The sequence below is a fragment of the Acanthamoeba castellanii genome (genome assembly GCF_000313135.1).
Source record: "Acanthamoeba castellanii str. Neff unplaced genomic scaffold scf7180000084641, whole genome shotgun sequence".
NCBI classification, from domain to species: Eukaryota; Discosea; order Longamoebia; family Acanthamoebidae; genus Acanthamoeba; species Acanthamoeba castellanii.
The window spans coordinates 610,539-633,880 of record NW_004457343.1 but is presented as its reverse complement, the minus strand read 5'-3'; the positions used below and the strand labels follow the sequence as shown (position 1 = coordinate 633,880).

The following is a 23,342-nucleotide window of genomic DNA, read 5'->3' as shown; positions in this document are numbered from 1 at the left end:
AGACCACGAAGCAGTCCCTGGAGGCCCTGGATGTACTGATGGAAAACAAGGCCAACTTACAAACAGTATCGCGACCTGCTGCTGAAGGAAGAGTTCACTACAGCGCCCGTCGTCCCTTACCTCGGTAGGCATTCTCCACCAGCCTACTAACTGCCCCACGGCAGCACCATAGCTAATTTTGGTGTGGTGGCGTATGCATCAGGTCTCTACCTCAGGGATCTGACGTTCATCGACGAGGGGAACGCCGACCGCGCAGACGAGCTCATCAACTTCGAAAAGCTGGTGATGCAGGGTGACATCATCCTGCAGATCGCCAAGTGGCAACAAAACGGGCGCTACGACTTCAAGCCCGACCCCGAGCGTCAGCTCTCCCTCACCAAGCTTCTCGTCCTGCCCGAAGACATCCTGTACAAAAAGTCCGAGGCCATCGAGCCCTCCTCGCTGCCGCACACCCAACTATAGGAGCCCTATTGGCCTCTTTCATACTGCTCTCGTCCAATAACAACGTTGTTGGCTCTCCAAATATGTATATGTAATCATCTATTTGTCAATATACACTTACGACGGGGTCCACCGGCAACCTTGGTCGCCATTCCCCAGAGCGTACGGGAAGAGCATGCACATCAGGTCGGGCGGCAGGGTGCGCGCGCACCGGTCCCTGCTCCAGTAATCGCTGAAGCCGCCCTGGATGAACGACAGGACGAGGTCCTTCAGGCTGGGCACCGCCTGCAGCGGGAACTCCCACAGGAAGCCACCGCGCTCCGTCTCGGCGCCGTTGGACGAGCCGACGTAGAAGCTGTGCCCGTCGGCCGAGAAGGCGCCACCGGATATGAAGGTGTGGATGGGGGCGGGCAGGCCCGAGGGATCCTCGACCACAGCGCAGGAGGGCAAGTGGTCGGGCAGGTGGATCGTCTGGCGGGCGTTGAGGCCGATGTCCACGACCTGGACGTAGTCGACCGATTGGAAGATGAGCAGCTTCTCGGCCGTGGCCGGGCACGCGCTGAACCGCACCAACGGCACGGTACCGGCTTGCTTATTGTTGGGAAGCGTCACTGACAATCATCGTGTGAGTGTGCCGACTGTTTGATGGCGGTGAGATAGCAGTGAGCCAGCACAGTACCTCCAGTACCCACCGGCACGTCAGAACGATCGGGGTTGCCCAGATTCCACACTATTTGTTCCAGTACAATGCTGTTGGGTTCGTTCTGGTCTCGCATGCTGTAGATCTGACCCTCCTCCCACATGAGAAAAACAAAGAAAGGGAAGTGAAGCATGTGCAGCTGCCAGGAGTACCTGGCAGCAACCGGCCTCGCTGGAGACCGCAAACCTGCTCGAGCCGAGATTCCACGAGACGTTATTGTTGCCCGCCAGGCAAGGAATCGCATGGACGAAGGTGTACTCGCCTTGGCTGACGTCACAGATGAACACCGATGGCGAGTCTCCAGCCATGACCTTGTCGAATTATAACACAGAATTGGGGTTCAGTTCGCACCCATGCGCATCACTGGCCAGGACGAATGGACGTACCAACCACTTGCCGTTGGGGCTGACGGCGACTCCGTTGATGGTCGTCATCTCTTCAGGGTCTGGCAGTTGGGCGGACACCCACTTGCGCAAGAGCACCCGCATATCGGGAAAGGAATATACTGCCGGCCGCCGCGGGTTGGTACGAGCCCTGTGGACCAACAGGTGGCTAGGCAAGCGCACCTTGAACAGTCTCCAGGAACGAGTTGCTACAGACGATCAATCTCGGCTGTCCTTGCCACACATGGAGCGCCAGGTTGTTCGCCCAAGTGCCGGGCAGCTTGCAGGTACGCAACACCTGTTGTTGGCGCAACCAACACGAGAACGCATAAACGCATGAGCGCCAAGAGCATTCATCTGAATGTACGCTTACCTTGCCGCTGATCAAGTCCACGATGACAAGCTCGCCACCGATGCCCCCCACCACCAAATACTTGTCGAGGATCACCTTGTGGCTCACTATCTCCCAACCGTCCCACCTGCGAGTGTCGTACTTGTCATCAGTTCCTCCTCTCCGATCGGGGAGCAAGAAAACTCGTCCTCGCACCTGAACACACGACCATTCTCAATGTCGTCCACCAGGCACGGCGAAGGATCCACAAGAGGAGGAGCAACCGTCGTCCGTAGGTAATAGTCCCTCTAGGTGGAGTAGTACAACGTAAGGGCCGTGGAGTCGTGGTGGTGGTGGTGATGGGACCTGCCACTACTGTGCGTACCTGGCTGGAGCGTGGGTCAAAACGGAGGATGGAGAATTTCTGGTTCACAAAGATCCAGTTCCTCCAGGCGCACAACCCGTCTCTGAGTTGTCGGTGGGCATGGTAAGTTGTCTCTGGTACCACCTGCTCGAGCGGACCAACAAGCGAACAGGCTTCGCCCAGGCCAGGCTGCGTAGTGGGAAATCCCTCGAACAGAGGAAGTTCTGGCTCGTCCATCGCAAGCCACGCAGGATCTTCCCCGTCGAGCTGATTGTCCTAAGACCTGACCGCAAGTCGCCGATCGTAACCTACTCCTACAGAAGGAGGAGAAGGAACCTGTCCTGCAAATTTGCCAGAGATTTAAAACTGGAAATTTCATCACCTGAAATAAGAAAATAAGTTTCTTTTTGTTTCCTTTTCCCACAGTATGCGGCGGTCATGTCTGGGGTGGGGGCGCCCACGCCAGGCTGCCTCTCCAGCTCTTCATCTTTATGATGCCTTTCGTTTCGGGCACCGTGGGTACCGGCAGCTGCTCACTGACCGCAGCTTCGATGTACACCCCCCTGGGGGCCCAGGAAATGGTATACTGGTGGTGGGCTTACCATGTGCGGGCACAGGGCGCGGTAACGGCACTGGGTTCACTCGTGTCGAATGCGCAGGCCATGGAGGCCTGGGCACGGGAGCGACGCACCAACAGAGAAGTTGACCTGCGCCACGAAATGCTGACTCTCCTCCGACGCTTGGAGCTGGACGTGCGTTCTCCACTTTCTTTTTTCTCTTTGCTAAAAATAATTTTAAATTAACACGATATTCAAACGGCCCAAGGTGGATCGACTGTCGTGCGTGCATGTAGCGGGCACCAAGGGCAAGGGTTCCACGTGCGCATTTGCCGAGAGCATTCTGCGGCGTGGCTACGGCCTTCGTACGGGCCTCTTCACCTCTCCTCACCTCGTCGACGTTCGGTATGATCACAACCTCATGCTGTCCATATTCAGTGGCGCTGCTGCTTACACGGTGACGAACACGCCCAGAGAAAGAATCAGACTTGATGGGAAGCCGCTGGAGCGGGACGTGTTTGCCAGGTACTTCTGGGACACGTGGGACAGGCTCCACGCCACTACTCAGGTACGCACGACGCTCGCTTGGCACGTGCGTGGCTGGCCTGACGGCTGAGATCGCGCAGGGCAATGAAACGCCAGAGATGCCAGCATACTTCCGCTTCTTGACGCTCATGTCCCTTAACGTGTTCATCAGAGAAGAGGTGCGTACCAATACCATTGCGGGAGGGTGATATGCTGCTCCTCAAGCTAACTACAATGTTGGTCAATGGGCCAACAATCCCACTCTCTTTCAGGTGGATGTAGCGTTGGTGGAGGTGGGTGTTGGCGGGCGCACGGATGCCACGAATGTGGTGCAGCCTGACGCGTGTGGAATCTCTTCGCTCGGGTACGACCATCAAAAGGTGTTGGGTGACACCCTCACCGAGATCGCCTACGAAAAGGCCGGGATATTTAAGGTGCGTTCCCGCTGCTCTACAAACCTGCACTGTATCAAACGCTCACGATCTCTCTGTCGTTAACGCGCCAACGTCCAGACTGGAGTGTCTGCCTACACTGTGCCCCAGACCGACGAAGCGATGCAAAGTCTCGTCAAACAGGCCGCAATCAAGAAGGTTTGCTTCTCATCAGACAGCTGAGTGCACTCGCAATGCCATACCACCACATAAGGCTTACAATGCATTTTGTGTGGGCCAGGTAGATCTCAGTGTAGTTCCTCCCATCGAAGCGTGGGGCAAGCACTGCACGCTCGGTAAGCATAGCATCTCCAACAATGACCAATCGATCGCCACCTCATTCTCACGCACGTCAACCCTTTCGTGTCCTAGGCCTCCTCGGCGAGTTTCAGAAGAACAACGCATCCCTCGCCGTTGCCCTGTGCAGGCAGTGGTTGCGAAACAACGCGGAGCGACTACCCCCGCACATCGACCGCCAAGAACTCGCCCCCTTCCTGCGAAGCACTGGGCCGTCGTCTGAGCTGCCCGCCGGCTTCGCGAAGGGACTCCGAGAATGCCGCTGGCCGGGCCGAGCCCAGCTGCTCCGACTCCCCACCGGCCCTGGCGACGCCGAAGAGAACTCCCACAACCGCGGGGAAGACGAGCTGTGGCTGCACCTGGACGGAGCGCACACCGAGGAGAGCATGGAGGCCTGCGCCCGCTGGTTTATCGACTCGTCCTCCCGAGACCAGGACGACGCCGACAGCAGCAGCGACGCGCAGGAGCGGCGGGTGCTCATCTTCAACTGCCACCAGAATCGATCGGCCTCGAAGCTGTTGGCCAGGCTGGTCGACACCATGTCGGGCAGCGCGGGGCCGGGTCGGGGAGTGCCCTTCGACGCGGTGATCTTCAGCACGTTTGCCACCCGGCCTGGCTCTGACGCTGGCGGGAGTGGTGGTCGCCCAGTGGTCGGTGAGGCCCCCGACAAGGACGGCCGTTCGTGGCAGCAGACGCAAGCCGACGCCTGGAAGAGCCTGAACCGAACCGACCAAGGCCCGGCAGCAGAGGTGACCGTGGCCGATTCCATCCCTGCTGCTCTCGATTCCGTCGTGGGTCTCCACAAGCGGTGGTGGCACCACGATCGCTGCGCTAGTGGTGGGCAGAGGGGGAAGACACGGGTGTTGGTGACGGGATCGCTGTATCTGGTGGGCGGCGTGCTGGAGGTGCTCCTCCGCCGCAACGCTCTCCCCGCCTCTGCCCTCCACCTCTAAAGTACAGCGCGACAACACAAAATAAATTAAAATAAAATCTGGCTGGTTGCTAAGCACCCATCAAAGCAAAAGGCGGTGTGGCCACGGTGGGTGTAGTTTCAGTTCTTCTGCTTCCCTCTCATCTGACAGTACAATGATGCGGATAAGAAGTGGTTCTGGCACCACTGGTGCTGGAGGCGGTAAACAGAATGGCGGGCGCCTCTTTGTCCTCTCCTCGTGCGAAGAAATCTTGAACTGGCTTCGCGCCTCCCTGCCACTCCACGGTGCGCTCCCCCCCCGCTTCTTTGTTCTCCCTTCCGTTCCAATTGTATCAAATATTAAATAATGAAATAGTATTAAAATAAACAACTAATAAAAATTTGATATAATTTGCTCTTCGCCCAGTCGAAGCCGTGGCGGCAGAGAGAGCGAACATGACACGAGTGGTGGAGCAGGCCGGACTCGGCGCGGTGGCGGTGGTGCACGTGGGGTCCGACGGCGGCTTCGACCTCCCCGACGCGCTCCACCCCGACGTGCTGCCGCTGGCGCTCGCCCACGACCTGCCCATCATCGGTACGATGCCCACCCCGCACACCGCACCGCACACTCCTCACCGCGGCGGTGGGCCACAGTGGTGAGCCAGCGCGGCCTGGGCGAAGCCGACACGGAGGCGCTGCTGGGGGTCGGCGGCGTGGCGGACGTGGCCAGCGTGGACGTGGTGCCGCCGTCGCTCCTCCGCCGCCGGCTGCAGGCCCACATGGCCCTCGCTCGCGCCCGTCACCAGTCGCAGCTGTCGCCCGCTCCCTCGTGGCAGTCCCTCTCCGGCCAGCTCCTCCTCCAGATGGAGCGCGTCGCCCAGCCGCGTCCCAGCGACTCGGGCGATCGTGGCGCCGTCAAGGAGCGCCCTGGTGGCGCTGGTGATGAACACGATGACAATGATGATGGCAACGATGATGATGGCGGTGAAGAGGAAGATGAGGCTGCTGGTGCTGGGCAGGGCAAGGAGAAGCGGAGCAGCGGCGATCGGGTGCACCGCATCGCAGACGGCAGTACGCCGCACCACCTGTCGGTCGTGGAGAGCGTCCTCCTCCAGCTCGACCAGCAGGGCCGCGCGGTACTACCTCCCACTGCTCAGCGCGGCGGCAGCGGCGGCAGCGTTGGTGATCATGTCCGACTCACGTGCTGCTGGCCACCAGTTCGCGGCGGACTACCCGGAGCTGAGCCGGCTCGTGGTGCGCCTGCTGCGGGACCTCTACTCGCCCGAGTCCACCGTCTTCCAGCCCGTACCTACCACCACCCTCCCCACACTCGCGCGTGGTCATGGTTGTGGTTTTCGTTGCGGGGGTTAATACGCACCCGTGTGTGCATGCCTGGTTCCAGGGCGAGGACCTGTTCAAGGACAAGTGCGCGGACAGCGCCACGCGGGAGTGGATCGTGGAGACCTACACCCGGCGCCCATCGCTGGCCGAGTGCCTCATGACCTCGCCCGCATCCGGCGGGTCCCTCAAGCGGTCTCTCTCCCTCAGCCAGGCCGGCCGTACGCCCCCGCACCCCATCTGACAGCCCTTGGGGAGTCGTCCGCACACGCACACGCACACGCACACGCACACGCACACAGACACAGACACACTTTTCACATTCCTGGCCACACCCTTCCAGGCGCGCTCAAGAGCTGGCAGTTCAACGCGTTCGACTGCTCGGAGGACACGCTCGAGTCGCTAATCCCCGAAATATTCAACGCCGAGCTGCAGCTGCTCAAGCTGTTCGACGTGCGACCTCTCGTCCTCGTTCCTCGTTCTTCTCGTCCGGTGGGTGACAACTGTACCCTTGTGTCGTGTGGTGCTGGTGTGTGTGTGTGTGTGTGTATATGTGCAGGTGCCGATGGCCGTGTTCTGCAATTTCGTGCGGGAGGTGCGGCGGCACTACCAGGCCAACCCCTACCACAACTTCGTTCACGCGTTTGACGTCCTCCAGACGGTCTACTCACTCCTCGTACGTGGGCAAACTGCATTACCTCTGCAGCTCTCGCTCTCACTAAGTGGTTTCGTCCGGCCAACAGTTCATAACCGATGCGGTCAACTTCCTCACCGAGCTGGACATCTTCGCGTTGCTGGTGTCGGCCCTGTGTCATGACCTCTCCCACCCCGGTACGTGAACGAGCACCACTGATTCCGAGTGTTCAGGCGGGCTAACACTCGTCACACACACACGCACGCACACCACCACACCACCACCACACACCCACACCACACACAACTAACACTACTGGCAGGAACCAACAATGCGTTCCAGGTGAACAACCTGACATCGCTCGCGCTGCTGTATAACGACGTGTCGGTGCTGGAGAACCATCACGTCGCCACGCTCTTCCGCATCGTCAACGATCCAGCGGCCAACGCCGACATCTTCGCCCGCCTCAGCAAGGAGCAGTTCAGGGAGGTGCGGGCCGTCATCATCAAGAGCGTTCTCGGCACCGACATGAGCTACCACTTCGAGTCCACCAACCTCTTCAAGGCCCGGTACCACCGAGATCTCCCGCCACTCGCAATGTGCCGTGCGTGGTCGCTCACCTGCTCGACGACAGAACGTGTGCGCACAGGGACCCGGAGGACAGAGCGAGCGCGAGTCTTAGATCAGGTACGTACCACCTGCGCAGTGCCCATGTATTGCTCAGGCGAGAGAGAGCTCATGCGGCTTTGACTCACCACTCCCCCCTTCCCGCACTCACAAAGATGTGAAGGACGATCGTCAGCTGGTCATGAAGATTTTGCTGCACACGGCCGACATCAGCAACCAGGCCAAGCCCTGGTGCGTACCCGCTCCACTCGCAGTGCTGTGCCGCCTCCGTCCGGGAGAGTACACGTGTTCACTCTCTGGAGCTTACTCTGTTGCTGCTGCTGATGCGGTGCAGGGAAGTGGCCTCGCGATGGGCGGTCAAGGTGACGGAGGAGTTCCTGGCGCAGGGCGAGCTCGAGCGACTAGCCGGCGGCCCCATCTCTCCCGGCATGGACAAGACCCTGGTCAAGATGGTACGTCTGGCCCAGTACCCCGCATGCTCTTTTGTTATTCTTCTTTTTTTTTTGAAGTACTGGTGGCTGACCCCCGTGTGCAGGAGCAAATGACGGCCAACTTCATCGAGCTGGTGCTGGAGCCCCTCTTCTCGGCGCTGGTGGCCTACTTCCCCGCCATGGGACCACAGCACGCCCTCCTCCTCGCCAACAAACGCAAGTGGCGCGGCCGCGATGCAGCCTAGCCCCTTCAACCCCCCTCCCTCCCGCATGTACACCCAGCTTTAAACCAACATCTACGTGTTTACAAACCTACACCACACGCCCACGAGACCTGCCCGCGTCCTGGTTAGAGGGCGGGGAACCATTCGTGGCCGTCGGAGGTATCGGCCTCCTCGAGGCTCTTGACCTCGAGGACGAGCTCCAGGAACGCGCTGCTCAGGCTCTCACCGCGGGTGGCGTCGACTTCGAAGAAGAGGGAGTCCTCCCACTTGGCGGCCAGCTCCGCCCCCTCCTCCGGCTTCACCATGCGCGCCGCCGCCGCCTGGTCGATCTTGTTCGCCAACTGCGCGCGCGCCAGAGACATGACGTGAATGATGTCGGTCGGTCAGGCCATATATGGTAAGGTGCGACGAGGGAGGGAGAAGAGGGGTAGGGCAGGGTGGACTCGAACCAACATGATGGGGACCCCGGCCTTGGTCTGAAGAATGCGCTTCCGCCAGTCCTCCATGGCCTCGAAAGAGGCTCGGTCGGTCACACTGTACACCAGCACCACCGCATCGACCAGCAGCACCCACCTCACTGCATCTTCCACCACACGCACCCAACAAAAAAAGAGAGAGAATAGAGTGAGTACGTCGAAAGAACCAGGGCAAGGCGCAAAACGCACTTTGCGTGTTCTCTTCGGAGCCCGCATCACAGAGTTCCAGGTTGACCGGTGCGCCATCCACCTGAATTTGCCTTCTGTGCTCACAGAGAGAGGGGGGGAGGCGTCAGCTGCTCTAACCAAAAACAAAAGAGAGTTTTTTAAAAAAAAGGGCCACCGTACCGCTACATTGCGGCAACCAAGCGTGGCACGTGGTGAGCAACAGGGACATGCAGAAAGCGACATGTAAGCGGAAGAGAAGAGAGAAGAGAGGGGAGGGGAGGGAGGAGGGAGGGAAAATGGCGCCACTACTCGCCCACATACGTAGGTGTTCTCGTAGTCCCCCAGGTAATCCGGGAAGTAGTTTTGTTTGGGGAGCACGGTGAGTTCAGGAATTGGAGGGATATCATCATCAGCCTCATCAGCATCACCAGTAGTACGGTACCTGGGTGAATTGTACGATGAGGGACGATTTTCCGACCTGGCGGGGTCCTAATACCGCCACGCGGTACTCGTTCGTTCCAAACAGCGGCCGCAGGTTCTTGGCCGCTGCTGCGCTCACAACTCACAAGTCAGCCCACACCGATAGACGCGACGCACAACGCACAACGCAACGCACAACGCAACGCAAGAACGGGGGAGGGACGTACGGGTGACGGGCGGGATGGGGGCGCGCCAGGAGGCGAGCTCGTCCTTGGTGGGGAGCAGGGCGGCGACGTCGGCGTTGTCGAAGGCGAAGCGCAGGACCTGGTCGTCCATCTGGAGATGGAGCGAGGCCACGCCGCGCAGCGAGGCCACGGCGTTGAAGTAGGTGTCCTTGATCGGCGCCGGTATCGAGTTGTCGTTGTAGAGCGACACGACGGCGGGCAGCAGGAGCTGCTTGAGCGAGCTCAGCCCGCGCACGTCGCGGAAGTACCGGATGTCCTTGGCGAAGCGGCGGTAGGCCTCGTCCATGCTGTCCACCTTGAGCTTGAGGTCCAGGTCGCGGAAGGCCGCCAGCATGTTGACCCTGGCGCGGTACAAGTCGGTCTTGTAGCGGTTGAGCAGCTCGTTCAGGAACGCCACCACGTTCACGCTCACCGCCAGCTTGCCTCGCACTCGGCCCTTCACGAAGTCGTCGGTCTGGTCGCCTGTGTCGGACACGGAGCTTGTCTGCAAAGCGCAACGCAACGCAGCAACACGACACGCGACACACGACACACACGACACGAGGCTTACCAGGCTTTTGGGAGAGCTCGATGGTGCCCTCGATTTCCTTGAGTTCGGCGCCGATGAGAGCCGACCGGATTTGCACGAGCTCGTCGATGTCGGTCCAAAAGAGCGACAGCACCATCAGCCGCTCGCCGTTCTGCTTGCCCATTTGCGCTGCATCATGACCGTTCCCACAATCACCCACCCACCCGCCCAGCCACCAAACGCGTCAACATCAGCCCGTCGCCAAGAAAAGAAAAGAAGAGAAGAGAAAAGTAAGTACTTTTGTGGGAATGGAACTTGAAGAGGGGCTTCGCCATGAGGAGCAAATTGGCGATTGACCCGGCCAGCTCGCCCAATTCGAACTCTGGATCGGACATTCACACCACATGGCATGGGCGTCAGTGCGAACAGAACTGTGACGGCGGAGGTGCGTGCGCGTGTGCGTGTACGTGCGTGCGTGCGGTACCGTCGATATCGCCGCGGATGGTGCATCCGATGGAGATGAGCCCCACGCAGTTGGGCGGGGCCTTGAGCTCCTGCCTTGCCGCGGCCGCTGTCTCCGGGTCCAGCGTGAAGCGCACGCTCCCCGAACTCCGCGCCTCTCCGAACTCGCCCACCTCCGCGTCGAGCTTGAGCCTATCCGCGTAGACCACCCACCCTCTTAACACTCAGTTCCTGATATATATATATAAATTATTATATTTATAAAGATGAATAATATACCGAAAGGTGTGATCGTCCACGACTCTGCGACGCTGCTCCTTCTGTGCCTGCGCCCACCTCCCCTTCCACCCCAACAACTACGTCGTTGCGCGAAGAGAGGAGACACGAACGATTGGCCGATTCTTAAGGGTCGGCACCACGCATGCACTGCCAGATCCGGGTGGTGGAGTGTGGCGCGGCGTGGCGTGGTGTGGTGCGGTGCGCGTACCATCTGCACGTAGGAGGTGGATCGAAGCCGCTGCAGCAGCACCGGAAGAACGCCCGAGTCGGCCGTAGCTCCCTCGCCGGCGTCGGCTGCTTTGTCGTGGGACGCCCACCTACGTCATGACGGATGGATGACCCACCATGCATCGATGAAGGTCAGACCACGGCACCAAGGCGGGCACCCAAGTCAAGTGGCTGGCGCCAGCGGGAGCGTACCAGGCGCGCAGTTCGGGGAGGGAGAGGCCGCCACTGCCGTCGAGATCGAGGCGGGCCACGCACGCCTGCGCCTCGCTCTCGTAAAGGTCCTCGCCCAGCACCCACGCCATCTGTCTGAATCCCACCGCATCGATCTCCCCTCTATGCACACCCACCAGGCACACCGAGAGAGAGAGACGTAAGACGGTCTACTCATGAAAAGAGAGGGGGAGGGGTGAAAGGCGAAGTGGCCGCACCGTGGGTTCTTGTCAAAGACTTGGTAGAGGCGCTGCACCGTGTCTGCAAGGACATACAGAAAACAGAGAAAAGGCCATGAGCGCGTACTGGTGGGCAGAGCACGCCACCCCCACGGTCAAAGGTGCGCACAGCAATATTTGTTTTGTGTTTTTAAAAATATATATGTATCAAAAAGCAAAAGAGGGGGTGGGGCCTGTGCCGTCCTGCCCAAGGGCTGCAGCCGCAGGGGGGCTTGCCGTGTAGAGCCCCAGCCGGTCCTGGAGCCGTTGCTTCTCTGCACGCAAACGAACGTTCTCCTCCTCCATCTATGACGTATCTTCTGTTCTGTCTCTTTTGGCCCTTCTCGTCACCTGGCTCGTATTCTCTTCTTTCGCCCACCCTTCGCTGCACGGGCAATTAAAGTCTTCATTTTCCTTTTCAATTTATTGTTTCGTTTACAATTTCGTTTTCGTTTCTTCAGCTGGTGAGTTGCTTCTGGGTGGGGAAGAGGCGATCGAGGTAGGCGTTGCTGAAGGTGGAGGTGGGGTCCATCTCGGCCCGCACGCGCTTGAAGTCGTCCCAGTGGGGCAGCGTCTGCCGGAACTCGACCTCGGACATCTTGAAGGCCTTGGCCCAGTGGGGTCGGCCGTCGAGCTCCTTCATCAGCTCCTCGAACGCGTCAAAGTAGACCTTCGTCCCTGGCATATCCCTGCTCACATTGTGTCAGAAACACACCACACACACACACACACACACACACACACACACACACACACACACACACACACACACACGCACACACACACACACACACACACACGCACACACACACGACACACACCACACTCACTCACGCACACACACAGTGCGCGTACCTTCCGTAGGGGCGATACATGATGATGCCGATCCAGGCGGAGTCACGTCCGTAGGAGGGACTGAGCCAGATGTCGTCGGCCTTGGTGAAGCGGACCTCCACGCTGAAGTGGACCTTGAGGTCGAGGTCCTTGATGAGGTCCCGCAGTCGCAGCATCGCCGTCGCCGTGTTGGCCACCGGAATCGACCACTCCGACACATGTTGCTGGAACAGGCAGTCGAACGTCAGCTGCCTGTGTGTGTGTGTGTGTGTGTGTGCGCGCGACGATTCCGCCAACAATACAACAAGCCAAGTCAGTAAACATCATCAATGTGCACACGAGGCGTGTCTCGCAAAGACGTACTTGTCGCTTCGATCGATCGTCTCGCGGCGCTTGCTGAACAGGATGCGGCTGTAGAGCTTGTTGATGTAGGGCACCAGCCGAGGGAAGAAGGTGCCCAGCCACAGCAAGAACTCGTACAGCTTTCGCTCCTGGAGCCCAAATCGAAAAAGCCCGATATCAGCCCCCGGGGGGAGCTGAGCTGATAGTGGGAGGTCGAGGCCGACGTACCACCAAGATGTGGAGCAAATTCTGCCACGCGGGGAAGCGAGGAGGGGCCGCCTTCTCCTTGGTCCGGTTGGCCTGCCACACCCAGCACTTGTTGGTGTGCGGCACCCACCAGAACCGAGCGTGCTCTACGCGATGATGGGCGCACACGTCAGCTCAAGGGCACACGACACACAAGAGAAATAGAGGTAGAGGTACCCGCCGAGTGGATGATGGTGTTGAGCGAGGAGAGCACGGCCTCGAGGGTCATGGGCACCTCCACGGCGTGGAGCTGGTAGGCAGGCTCCAGCTGAATGGTGACTGCCGTGCGTGGATCGCGTAAGTTGAGGTACAGCACGCAACCATCATCATCATCAAAACGGGAGCGGAGTAATAATGAGCTCACCTGTGGAGATGACCCCCAGAGCGCCGAGACCACAGCGAGCGGCGTTGAAGAGCTCGGGCCGCTCGGTCTGCGGGGGGGGGGCAAATAAACAGTGAGGCAGTGCTGACGGGGCGCAGGGGGAGCGTTGAGCAACAACGCACCGCAGAGCAGCGGAGGACTTGGCCCTGGGCGTTGATCAGCTCCAGCTCGCGCACGAAGGTGGCCAGAATTCCCAGCTTGATGCCGGTGCCGTGGGTACCGGTGGACAGCGCGCCCGCGATGGATTGCCACGTGATCGAGCCCAGGTTGGACATGGCGAGCCCGTGCCTGGCCGCGTCGTCGATCAGGTCCTGTAGCTTGATGCCTCCCTCCACCTGGTCGCACCACCTCTCCGAGTCAGACCGCGTCGCAACGAGAGAGCAGATGAAGGGCTGGGCGCAGGGTCACGCACCTTGACGAGACCAGTCTTTCGGTCGACGCTGAGCACCCGCCGGTAGTTCTCCAGCGAGATCATGTACCCGTCGGTCACTGCAATGTCTGGCGAGAGAGGAATTGTACGGCACTGTCAGTGCATCACTGCTGCGCTGTGCGCGGGTCCGTCGAGGCTCACTAGCAACGCGAGCAATCGGGTCAAAGTACCTCCGGGCGAGTTGCTGTATCCCACCACCTTGACGTGCTCTTTAGCGGCCCGCGCGCTGTGGTTCAGGCATAGAGGCAGGGTGGTGAGGAAACTGGCAGAACAGTAATCGTTCACGTAGGCTGGTGGAGTGGAGTGGTGACGCACGTGGCCAGCACTTCGACTATCTCCCTGGCGCTGGTGGGCTTGTACAGGTACTTCGGTGTGGCGGTGTGGATGCCGGCCCTGTGTGGAGGCCTCGCGTGAGCCACAGTCAAGCAAGGCCAGAGGCCGAACGGAAAGGAGAATTGGCCAGGCCAATACCAGTTGCGCCACTGGTAGTTGGCGATGCGGGTGATCGACGACGCTGCGGTTGGCACAGGCGCCAGCTCCGAAATGGTGCGCTCACCTACGACATGGCCACAATGCTGTCGTTACCCCCCCCAAAGTTATTTATTTTTCCGGTCCGGCAAGGGGCTGCGGGAAAGGCGTGCGATGTAGAGACGCTGCAGACTGCGGTGGGCATGCCCAGTGCGCGGTGCCGCCTGGTCCATCTCGTGCTGTTGCATCATCATGAAGGTGTTGGTACTCCGACACACCTTGAAGGAAATAAAAAGCGAAAAGAGGAAAGAACGATGACGCAGGCGTGACGATTTCTTTTCAGTTTCAATCCAAAAATTCAAGACATGAGCCGTGGGTCGCGTCGTGTCGTGTGTCGTGTGTCGTGTGTCGTGTGTCGTGTGTCGTGCGGAGGCCTCGTTGGGGAAAGAATGTTTACATTAGAGCGGCTTTAGCACAGGAGAGCGCGAGCCGCTTGGGAGGCCGAGGAGATGGCGGCGGGCGACAGGAGCCGGTGGTGTTCGTGGAGGGCCAGAAAGTGTCGGAGGGCAGAGGAGAGTTCGGCCAACGACCGCGCCGGCGTGAGGGAGGCGAGGTTGGTCCTGATCTTCTTCCGGTTGTCTTCACTGTCCTTGGCCAGGTAGCCCATGAGCAGGACCGCATACCTTGACATACAGAGTGCGTGAGCAACCAACCGCTGTGTGTGTCGTGTGTCGTGTGTGTCGTGCGTGTGATCGGAGGTGTGGTTACCCTGCAATGACGACCTGGTCGGCTTCTCGGTCGGTGCTCCACCAGTGGCTCGCCACCGAGGTCACGAACTCCACAAAGCCCCGCCGGTCTGTTCGCAGGGAGCCAAGAGTATCCCTTGATGTGGTGACACGAATGTGTGAGCAATACATGCGAGGCTGAGAGGGAAAAGGAAAGAGCAATGGGTTGTACCTGTTACCGGCGTTGTGTTCGATGAGGTTCACCAAAAGGCTCAAACCGAGGGTGAGCAGGTTCCACTTCTGTTGGCCAAAAGCGGTGGCCTCCGCACTCCACGCCTGTTCCACAAGGCAGGCCACACTGGCCATGCCTCCATTGCTTGCCATGTGACCGCATGCATCATCGTTCTCGTTGGTTCTGATGATGGTGCGGAAGGCTGTGTCAGCATCGCCAGGCAAGACACACACCACACATGATCCGGGAAGGCAGAAGGGAGTAAGAGGTACAAGTTGATGAGTACTCGGAGGATGGCGACCAGGCATTGGCCGGCCAGAGGTTCGTCCGTCATGCAGAGAGGAACCGCCAGGAGAAGGGACGGGATGATTGGCACGAGGGCGCGTTGGTAGGCCGGGTCATCGGTGGTGGCCTCCAAGAGCTTGAGGCACGTGTAGTAGGCGTCCGACGCGTCGGATGTGGAGACCCGCGCAATATGCTTCTCAGTGAGAGCGAGCAGCTTGGCCAGAATTAGGTCCGGCTCGTCGTCCTCTTCTAAAGCGCGCTTAAGGGCACCTCGGTCCACTTCGACAAGCCGTCGCAGCGTCTGGATCGCCACCCGGAAAGGGTGGACTTCGGCCTCCGGCCACTCGTTGATCGTGGCCTCAACCTCAATCAACTCTCGCGATCGCTTCATCTGCGCAAGGACACGCGAGGCTTTGGTCAGTGCAATGGTGTCAGGCAAGTGAAGGCATAGTCCAGTACCTCCACTTCGCTTGTGTTGCTCAAGCTGAGCCTCTTCACGGGCCGCTTGGTTGACTGCTTCTTGGGGGATGCGTGCTGTGGCTGAGCGACGGCAATGGAAAGGAGCGTCTTGAGATGGTCTCCTGAAGCACCAGGTGAGTACTAGCGCAGCACGCGAATCGTGTGAAAAGAAAATGGCGCACCTGTTATGAGCTCGGCGTTGCGAGCGTCCCGCAGCAGAAAGTAAGCCATCAAGCTCACGTTCATCGCTACCACCTCATCTTCAGGCTGGCTGTCGAGCAGTTGAAGAACTCGGTTGCACAGACCGCGAGACCGGAGCTGCTTGGCCTCGTCCGGATGGGCGCAAAGCTTGGCCAGGTTGTAGGTGCTCCCGCGACGAACCGATATCGAACTCGTTTCGCGGGCGCCCTCCAGCTCATACTCCAGCTCATCCTGTATGCAGGCAACGCGTAAGTGGCGACTCCAAGTGAGCCGGAGGCAAAGTCGATTGGGCAACGAACCATGATGGTGGCCTGCTCTCCCGAGTTTTCAAGATGAAAATGGTCCTCGGAGGCACGTTTCTGCAACTTGATGGCAGAAGAGGATTTTCGTTTCTTCGGGGCCAGCAGCCCGGCTCGCGACGGAGCACTCCGTCGCCTCTTCGCCGATGATGCTTCCGGCACTCCATTCTCCATGTTCTCTTTCCCCCGTAAATCACTCAGGCAGCTCTTTCGCCGCGACTTGCCGGCAATCGATTCCGGGATGTCGGAGAAGAAGAGTTCTTGTGAGGAGGTGCTGCTGAGGCTCATAGGCTCCTCCTCACAAGAAGATGGGACGCCGAGGAAGGAAGTGTTGCCCTCGCCATTATCGCAATCACTGAGTAGTGAAGTGGAGGAGAGGGAAATGCGTCCGCTAGATGTGCGTCGGCTTAGCCTGGAGTAGGTGCGCGTTGCCATGATGAAAAGGGTTCGACGTTGAACCTGCCAATCGATCTACAAGAGTGCATGATCCTTGCTCCGTTGGCGCTGTTCACAAAAAAGGCGGGAAAGGCAAGGAGAAGGCGGGAAACAAGAAAAACCACTGACGTCAGCAGCCTTGTTACGATGATGGCCATTTATTCGAAGAAAATAGGAAACAGCCAACACAACACACGGCGTTCATTCTTGAACAAGATGAAGAGATTTGTGAGGCACTCCACGGGCTGTGCGCCGGTCCGCTGGTGCTTGCGAGGTGATTCAATCCCTCCTCGCTCCCTAGCTAGCGCAAATCGCTTCACATCTCCACTGTATCCTGCATTCCCGATCACCAATTCCGCATCCACGCTGAGCATCTTCAAGCGAGGGTTCACGCAGACCACGGAAACAGTTCCGCCTCTAAAGGTGAGCGATTTGGCGCCCATTGTTTTTCAACAAGACATTGAACGTTTATTTGATTGCATGTTGCAGGCTGGCTGGCGTGCCAGGTGGTCTGGGATTGGCGGCAAGGGCGCATACGCCCTCGCCACGGGACTCACATGCGCTGCGCTGCTCACACGACGAGGTAAGCACTTCTTCCTATTCACTCACTTCATTCGGGCAATTGCGCTCACATGCGAGGTGCAGACGAAGAAGACGGCCCGAAGCTCTCCCGCAAGGAACTGGCGCCAGGCGATATACCAAGCCGGATCGAAGACGACGAAGGTCAGTTGCTGGTGTTGTTGTGTGATCCGTCTTTGTTGCGTTCATGCTCACTTTATTTTCCGGATGAAGTGTGGGGATTGGATCGGCTGAAGCGACATTGGGCCAACTTAAAGCTCTCCGACGCGCAGAAGACCCTGGTGCCCTTGATCGCGCTTAACACCATGGTGTTCCTTGCCTGGCGTATTCCCTCGCCAAGGTGCCCATACTTTCCCTGCCTTTATTGAGTTGACAGCCGCGGCCTTATAACACTTTGTGTTTAAATCTGGCAGAGTGCAACTCTTCATGATGAAACACTTCACATGTTCGCCCACCAACATGATGGCGCGACGCTATCACACGGTGCTCACTTCAGGTACGCTGATAGCAATCAATTACAATGCTCTCGGTGTCACATTCTCACTGAGCTCTTCTTTGCTCCTGTGCCCCGTGCAGCCTTTTCACACTCGGGTCTGATGCATTTCTTCTTTAACATGACCGCGCTTTGGACCATCGGTGAGCCTCTAATGATTCTTCGAGCGTTGATTGTCATCGAAGCTTACCCATTTATTCGCTGTATCACCTCCTCCAGCTCCCGATGTGGTCGAAATCCTGGGCAAGGAGAAGTTCGCCCTTGTCTATCTCAATGGCGCTGTCGTCGCGTCGTTGGCTAGTGCGGCCTGGCAACGCCGAAGAGGCACCTCCCTTCCTAGTCTGGTACGCGCCTCTTCCTCTTTTCTCAGAACTGATGACGTTGACGTTTGCATGCTCATATCGTTATGATAGGGTGCCAGTGGAGCGCTCATGGCAGTGCTGTGGGTGTTCGTGTCCGCATTCCCTGACAGCGAGCTAGCTCTCATCTTCCTGCCATTTGTGCCTTTCAAGGCAATCAACATGGCGTTCGCAATTGCGGTGCGAGGCCATTCATTCGCGTGCGCTATTTCCGATTCGCGCCTCTGCTGATCGCTAGATGCCTAGGCCTTTGACGTGATGGGCGCGTTGCGAGGGTGGAAAGCGCTGGATCACGCGGCACACCTTGGTGGAGCCGTAGTTGGCGCTGCTTATTTCTATGGCCTGCGCGCGGTACTTGCCCACCACGCCCTGGCTGATGACGGAGCCCACCTTTACCGATTGTGTGATGGTATAACTTTTCGGCTCCGTGACACCGCAGATGGATGCTCTTGAGAAGTGGGACAACTATGGCAGCACGATTCTCCCCGGCGGTCACATTTACGAGGGCCAGTTCAGGGTACGGCCGCGAACAGGGCTCCGCCTTCGCTTCATTCGGTTAACCAATCGCGTTTTGACAGGGAGGCAAGATGCATGGCAAAGGCAAGGTCACGTTTGCCAAACAGGGAAGTCGTTCGGTCGTTTACATGGGAGAATTTAGGAATGGACAATTCGATGGCTATGGTACCAAAGATTCACCGTTCGCTTTGATGTTGTGCATCCGGCAAGGGGGGGTCGCTAATCGTCAACTGCCTTAGGTGTCTTGGCGGACGAGCGTTCAGTGATCTACGATGGCCACTTCAAGCATGGTACGCAAAAACACTTGCTTCAGATCAAACGTGCGTGAATAGACTTTTAACTTTACGCGATCGCGTGATCAGGTAAATTCCACGGCAAGGGTCTGCTCCATGCCAACGATGGGTCGGTCTACCGAGGCGATTGGGTTGCGGGTAAGGCTGCCCTATTAGCTCTCCGGCGCCGTGAGCGCCAACTCACACTTCTCCGCCACCATTGGAATGATACACAAGGCAAGCGAGAAGGGCAGGGCGTGTGCTGGCTGGAGGGCAAAGAGGACGGGCTTATTTACAAGGGCCACTACAAGAACGGTAACGTCATCATCACCCTCTTCGTACCCTCGTAGTAAGGCTTACCCCCTCTCTCCTGAGCAGATCGCTACTTCGGTTCGGGCATCCTGCAGCGTGGACCCAACATCATATTCGTTGGCGAGTTTGAGGTACTGCGCTGGCGGCTACGTTTGGCTCTCTTCCTGTCGCTCTGTCTGACAATGGCGCATTGCCCGTGCTCCATTTGAATGCGATTCCCGCTCTGCAGGACAATGGAGACGGACGCTGGCGAGCTACCGGGACGCTGTACCCGCCAGGTGGACAGAGGCCGACCAAAGTGGTGTGGCTCGAGAACGAGAGTCCTGTTGAAGCCGCGTGAGCTGGCCTTCGCCTCTTCAGCAGCCCGTGTTGTTTTTTAACTCCGTGTTATAATTTGCTTGACGCGACTTCGGAATTTCATGAATAATTGCGGAGTGTGAGAATGGCTCGCGGGGGGGCGGAACGTTCATCTCCTGCCTGCTCTCGATCCGACCCAGATCCTCAACACAGCACAAACAACCTTAGAAAGAGGAAGAGATGTCGGAACAGGAGCAAGCCCAGCAGCCCATGGAGACGGAGCCGGCCACTGCCGCACCTGATTCTCCGATGGTGGCGGAGCCCACGCCCTCGCCGAGTGGGGAGGGCGAGGTGGCAAAGGAGGGAGAGCAGGCGCCGGCGCAGGAGGAGCCCAAGCAGGAGGTGCTCGTGCTGGGTCTGGACTACGGCACCCAGAAGTGCGTGTTGGCCGTGACGAGGAGCGCTGAGATGTTCCCTGCCATCGTCCAGAACAACCTTGCCAACCAAGTCACTCCGTACGAAGTCTCTCCTTGCCATCTTACATCCATGCCGGATTAAATCTTTAATCTCTCTCTCTTTTTTTGTGCAGGAATGTGGTTTCGTTCCGTGAGCGTAGAAGGCTCATTGGTGAGGAGGCTGCGGGTGCGGTACGTTGCCTGTTCGTTGCAGCTTTGGCCGAGTGGAGCTCTGGACGTGTCGTCGCCATTACGCTTTCCTTTCCTCACGGGCTTCATGTGGCACAGATGGCACGCGCACCCAACGCCGCTCTGCACTCGGTGAAGCGGTTTCTGGGGCAGTCGCTGGAGGAGGCCCAGAAGGAGCTGAACATGCTGCCCTTCGAAGTTGAAGAGAAGGACGGCAAAGTGTTCTTCAAGGTGCGCTCTCTTCACGCACGCACGCAACTCTGCTTGTAGTGACTTACCTTCGGGGCTGTGCAGGTGCCCTTCCAAGACGAGGAGGCCACGTTCAGCCCCGAAGAGGTGGCGTCGATGATGATCAAGACCTTCCGCTCCTACATCGAGTCCAACTTTGCCGCCAACGCGACTGAGATCACCAAGGGCTGCGTCGTGGCGGTGCGTTCTTCTCTTCGCCAGGAACAACTCAACGCTCTCGCAGAGCTCGCTCTCAGCCACCACCGTGAACTTACGCTTTGGCCTGAATGATATTCTGCAGGTGCCATCGAGCTTCAACGCGCAGCAGAGGCGGGCCATCGCCGACGCTGCCACCATTGCTGGTCTTCCCGTCCTGCAGGTCATCGACGAGGCGACCGCAGGTATGCCAACCTGACGCCACGCTATTGTGTGTGTGTGGTGTGTGTGCGTGCGTGTGTGTGTGTGTGTGTGTCCCAGATTAAGGGCCTCATTGGCTTATTTCTCCTCTTCTCTCTGCTAGTCGCTCTGTGCTATGGCCTGAAGCGGCGCGATGCCCGCAGGGAGGCCATTTTGAAGGCGCGCAGGGCGACCGGTGCCAAGGACAACACTGCGGCCGCTGCCGCAGAGGAGGAGAAGACCCAGGAGGACGCCGGCGACACGGTGCTGTTCGTCGACATGGGCCACTCCTACCTCAACGTCCTCGTTGCCAGCTACGGCCGCAGCAAGCTCACCGTACGTTCTCCCTGTGGGTGTCGGAAGCCAACTTTTCGACGTTGTTGGAGTTCCTCAGTCTCTAATTGTTATAATAATTAAGGTGTTGGCTTCGCTCTGCGACGCGTCGGCCGGTGCGCGCGAGTTCGACTACAGCCTGGCTCGCCACTTTGCCGAGGAGATCCAGGTACCTCTCGGTCACTTGGCAATCATTACCACCACCCACCACCACCACCACCACCACCACCACCACCACCACCACCACCACCACCACCACCACCACCACCCTATTGCAGTTGGTGGACACCGGCTGACCTTCTTCGGGCCTCACCAACACCAATGCCGACAACAAACGACAGAAAAAGCTGGACGTGGATGTCCTCAAGAACAAGAGGCTCGTCACCCGCCTCGTCCGCTCGTGCGAGAAGACGAAGCAGGTCCTCAGCACCATCGACGAGACCTTCTGCGAGGTCGAGAACCTGGCCGATGTCGATTTCCGCAGCAAGATCTCCCGGGCCAAGTTCGAGGAGATCTCCAAGGAGGTGACGGACAAGATCGGCCGGGCCATCGGCGCCGTGCTCGAGAAGGCCGGCAAGAAGGCGACCGACCTGAGCGCCGTCGAGATCGTCGGCGGCGGCTCCCGCATTCCGCTGGTCCAGACCGTGATCTCCAACGCCCTCGAAGGCCGACAGCTCAACCGAACGCTCGACAGCGCCGGCTCCGTTGCCATCGGCTCCACCCTCATGGTGAGAACACACACACACACACACACACACGACACACAACACGTCATATTAATGATGTGATGTATGTTGGGAACAGGCTGCGATTTTGAGCCCCGAGATCGAGCTCGAGTACACGGTGGAGAACGCGTCGTCGGCGCCCACGGCGGAGGAGGGCGGGCTGGCGGCGGAGGAGGTGGCGAAGGCGCAGGAGCGACAGAGGCAGATGGAGGAGACCGAGCAGCGAATCGTCGCCACCGAGAACAAGCGCAACGAGATCGAGCAGTTCATCTACCACATGCGCGACAAGACCGACGACAATAGCCTCGCCAGCTGCTTCAACGGCAACGAGAAGCAGGCCCTGGTACGCCATCATCAGAGTGGTGTGTGTGTGTGTGTGTGTGTGTGTGGCTTGGCTTGGCTTGGCTTGGCTGACCCGAGGCAACAGTTGGACCACTTTGCCAGCACGCACAGCTGGGTGGATGACAACAGCGGCGAGGTGACCAACGGCAACCTGGAGCTGTTTGAAAAGAAGTTCGAGGAGCTCAAGGAATCGGTCAAGACCCTCGCCCCCGGCCTGCACGCGCGCCTCGAGCAGCTCAGGGAGGAGCAGGAGCAGGCCAACAAGAAGGCCGCCGAGGAGGCCGCCAACTACGTGCCCGAGAAGAGGGTACCTTAATTCGCTCTTGACCACCTCGCCACTGCCACTTCCACACACGTGACGGCACTCCGCCTCACACTATTTTTACCCGGTACCTCCAAGGAAAAGGTGCCGCGCACGAAGAAGCAGAAGATCCAGGAGGCGGGCAAGAAGAGGAACCAGGGCAACATCGTCTTCAAGGAGTTCGACTACGAAAACGCCGCCAAGCTCTACGTTGAGGTACTGTGTGCCACCACCACCTATTAGTAGTAATGCGAGATGCTCGTTCTTACACACCTGTGCGTGATGGAAAATAGGCGCTGGGCTATCTGGCTGACCTGTACGATTTGAGCCCGGAGGAGCAGGAGGAGGTGAATGCCCTCAAGGTGCCGTGCCTCCTCAACACCGCTCTGTGCTACACCAAGATCAACAGATACCCCCAGGCCGTCGAAAACTGCAACAAGGTCGGTCCCTCCTCTCTCTTTCTCGTTTTCGTTCTTCAATGATCTGCCATCGGAGTCGATGGTGCTCACTAAGTCTACGTGTGCGGCGTGTACCTCCAGGCTCTGGAGATCGAGAAGAGCAACGTGAAGGCGCTCTTCCGGCGCGCGCAGTGTCATGTGCAGCTGTCAAAGCTGGAGGACGCCAAGAAGGACCTCGACGCGGCGCTGCAGATCGAACCCAACAACGCCGCTGTCAAGAAGGAGCTCGCCCTCGTCGAAAAGAAGATCGCCGCCCAGAAGGAGAAGGAGAAGAAGATGTACTCCAAGATGTTCTCCTGAACCACTTCTGACCCAGAATATACTGGACAGCTTGTGGTGCTT

At 58.8% G+C, this 23,342-nt stretch overlaps 9 protein-coding genes across 9 annotated transcripts; 5 read left to right on the top strand and 4 right to left on the bottom strand.

The window, feature by feature from the left end:
* Nucleotides 1-38: 38 nt before the first annotated feature.
* Nucleotides 39-462, top strand: ACA1_367440 (Ras guanine nucleotide exchange factor RasGEFB, putative; the record flags this gene model as incomplete). Its single annotated transcript, XM_004336075.1, has 2 exons — nucleotides 39-111; nucleotides 203-462. The coding sequence occupies 2 exons, from the start codon at nucleotides 39-41 to the stop codon at nucleotides 460-462; spliced, it is 333 nt and encodes a 110-aa protein (XP_004336123.1).
* Nucleotides 463-558: 96 nt separating this feature from the next.
* Nucleotides 559-2,002, bottom strand: ACA1_367430 (uncharacterized protein; the record flags this gene model as incomplete). Its single annotated transcript, XM_004336074.1, has 6 exons — nucleotides 559-942; nucleotides 1,134-1,232; nucleotides 1,294-1,452; nucleotides 1,528-1,646; nucleotides 1,708-1,822; nucleotides 1,898-2,002. Coding segments are annotated over 6 exons (981 nt in total), but the record flags the coding sequence as incomplete, so codon positions are not given.
* Nucleotides 2,003-2,646: 644 nt separating this feature from the next.
* On the top strand, nucleotides 2,647-4,982 carry ACA1_367420 (bifunctional protein FolC subfamily protein; the record flags this gene model as incomplete). The annotated part of the gene is made up of 8 exons (XM_004336073.1): nucleotides 2,647-2,772; nucleotides 2,837-2,975; nucleotides 3,073-3,344; nucleotides 3,403-3,480; nucleotides 3,682-3,735; nucleotides 3,814-3,891; nucleotides 3,974-4,028; nucleotides 4,105-4,982. 8 exons carry the CDS (start codon nucleotides 2,647-2,649, stop codon nucleotides 4,980-4,982), a joined length of 1,680 nt encoding a protein of 559 aa, XP_004336121.1.
* Nucleotides 4,983-5,395: 413 nt separating this feature from the next.
* ACA1_367410 (3'5'cyclic nucleotide phosphodiesterase) lies at nucleotides 5,396-8,214 on the top strand (the record flags this gene model as incomplete). Its single annotated transcript, XM_004336072.1, has 12 exons — nucleotides 5,396-5,534; nucleotides 5,594-6,075; nucleotides 6,158-6,244; nucleotides 6,342-6,498; nucleotides 6,621-6,748; nucleotides 6,837-6,953; nucleotides 7,021-7,108; nucleotides 7,234-7,480; nucleotides 7,561-7,598; nucleotides 7,694-7,769; nucleotides 7,873-7,990; nucleotides 8,074-8,214. 12 exons carry the CDS (start codon nucleotides 5,396-5,398, stop codon nucleotides 8,212-8,214), a joined length of 1,818 nt encoding a protein of 605 aa, XP_004336120.1.
* A 104-nt stretch (nucleotides 8,215-8,318) lies between these two features.
* ACA1_367400 (Ras subfamily protein) lies at nucleotides 8,319-11,713 on the bottom strand (the record flags this gene model as incomplete). The annotated part of the gene is made up of 13 exons (XM_004336071.1): nucleotides 8,319-8,534; nucleotides 8,658-8,770; nucleotides 8,859-8,932; nucleotides 9,275-9,386; nucleotides 9,485-9,964; nucleotides 10,053-10,199; nucleotides 10,309-10,392; nucleotides 10,495-10,688; nucleotides 10,752-10,798; nucleotides 10,960-11,068; nucleotides 11,172-11,312; nucleotides 11,408-11,450; nucleotides 11,695-11,713. 13 exons carry the CDS (start codon nucleotides 11,711-11,713, stop codon nucleotides 8,319-8,321), a joined length of 1,779 nt encoding a protein of 592 aa, XP_004336119.1.
* A 151-nt stretch (nucleotides 11,714-11,864) lies between these two features.
* ACA1_367390 (Lgulono-gamma-lactone oxidase) lies at nucleotides 11,865-14,363 on the bottom strand (the record flags this gene model as incomplete). Its single annotated transcript, XM_004336070.1, has 12 exons — nucleotides 11,865-12,096; nucleotides 12,263-12,493; nucleotides 12,605-12,732; nucleotides 12,812-12,936; nucleotides 13,007-13,108; nucleotides 13,194-13,260; nucleotides 13,334-13,546; nucleotides 13,624-13,700; nucleotides 13,812-13,867; nucleotides 13,957-14,034; nucleotides 14,113-14,216; nucleotides 14,283-14,363. 12 exons carry the CDS (start codon nucleotides 14,361-14,363, stop codon nucleotides 11,865-11,867), a joined length of 1,494 nt encoding a protein of 497 aa, XP_004336118.1.
* A 215-nt stretch (nucleotides 14,364-14,578) lies between these two features.
* Nucleotides 14,579-16,484, bottom strand: ACA1_367380 (uncharacterized protein; the record flags this gene model as incomplete). Its single annotated transcript, XM_004336069.1, has 7 exons — nucleotides 14,579-14,792; nucleotides 14,878-14,965; nucleotides 15,074-15,249; nucleotides 15,339-15,742; nucleotides 15,811-15,932; nucleotides 15,993-16,242; nucleotides 16,311-16,484. 7 exons carry the CDS (start codon nucleotides 16,482-16,484, stop codon nucleotides 14,579-14,581), a joined length of 1,428 nt encoding a protein of 475 aa, XP_004336117.1.
* Nucleotides 16,485-17,783: 1,299 nt separating this feature from the next.
* ACA1_367370 (peptidase, S54 (rhomboid) subfamily protein) lies at nucleotides 17,784-19,616 on the top strand (the record flags this gene model as incomplete). Its single annotated transcript, XM_004336068.1, has 11 exons — nucleotides 17,784-17,820; nucleotides 18,037-18,161; nucleotides 18,231-18,356; nucleotides 18,423-18,527; nucleotides 18,616-18,693; nucleotides 18,755-18,857; nucleotides 18,932-18,982; nucleotides 19,055-19,123; nucleotides 19,202-19,279; nucleotides 19,343-19,407; nucleotides 19,506-19,616. 11 exons carry the CDS (start codon nucleotides 17,784-17,786, stop codon nucleotides 19,614-19,616), a joined length of 948 nt encoding a protein of 315 aa, XP_004336116.1.
* A 197-nt stretch (nucleotides 19,617-19,813) lies between these two features.
* Nucleotides 19,814-23,300, top strand: ACA1_367360 (DnaK family superfamily protein; the record flags this gene model as incomplete). The annotated part of the gene is made up of 13 exons (XM_004336067.1): nucleotides 19,814-20,088; nucleotides 20,163-20,220; nucleotides 20,317-20,448; nucleotides 20,512-20,646; nucleotides 20,747-20,846; nucleotides 20,966-21,177; nucleotides 21,260-21,343; nucleotides 21,516-21,902; nucleotides 21,979-22,242; nucleotides 22,327-22,548; nucleotides 22,642-22,758; nucleotides 22,836-22,982; nucleotides 23,082-23,300. The coding sequence occupies 13 exons, from the start codon at nucleotides 19,814-19,816 to the stop codon at nucleotides 23,298-23,300; spliced, it is 2,352 nt and encodes a 783-aa protein (XP_004336115.1).
* Nucleotides 23,301-23,342: the final 42 nt, after the last annotated feature.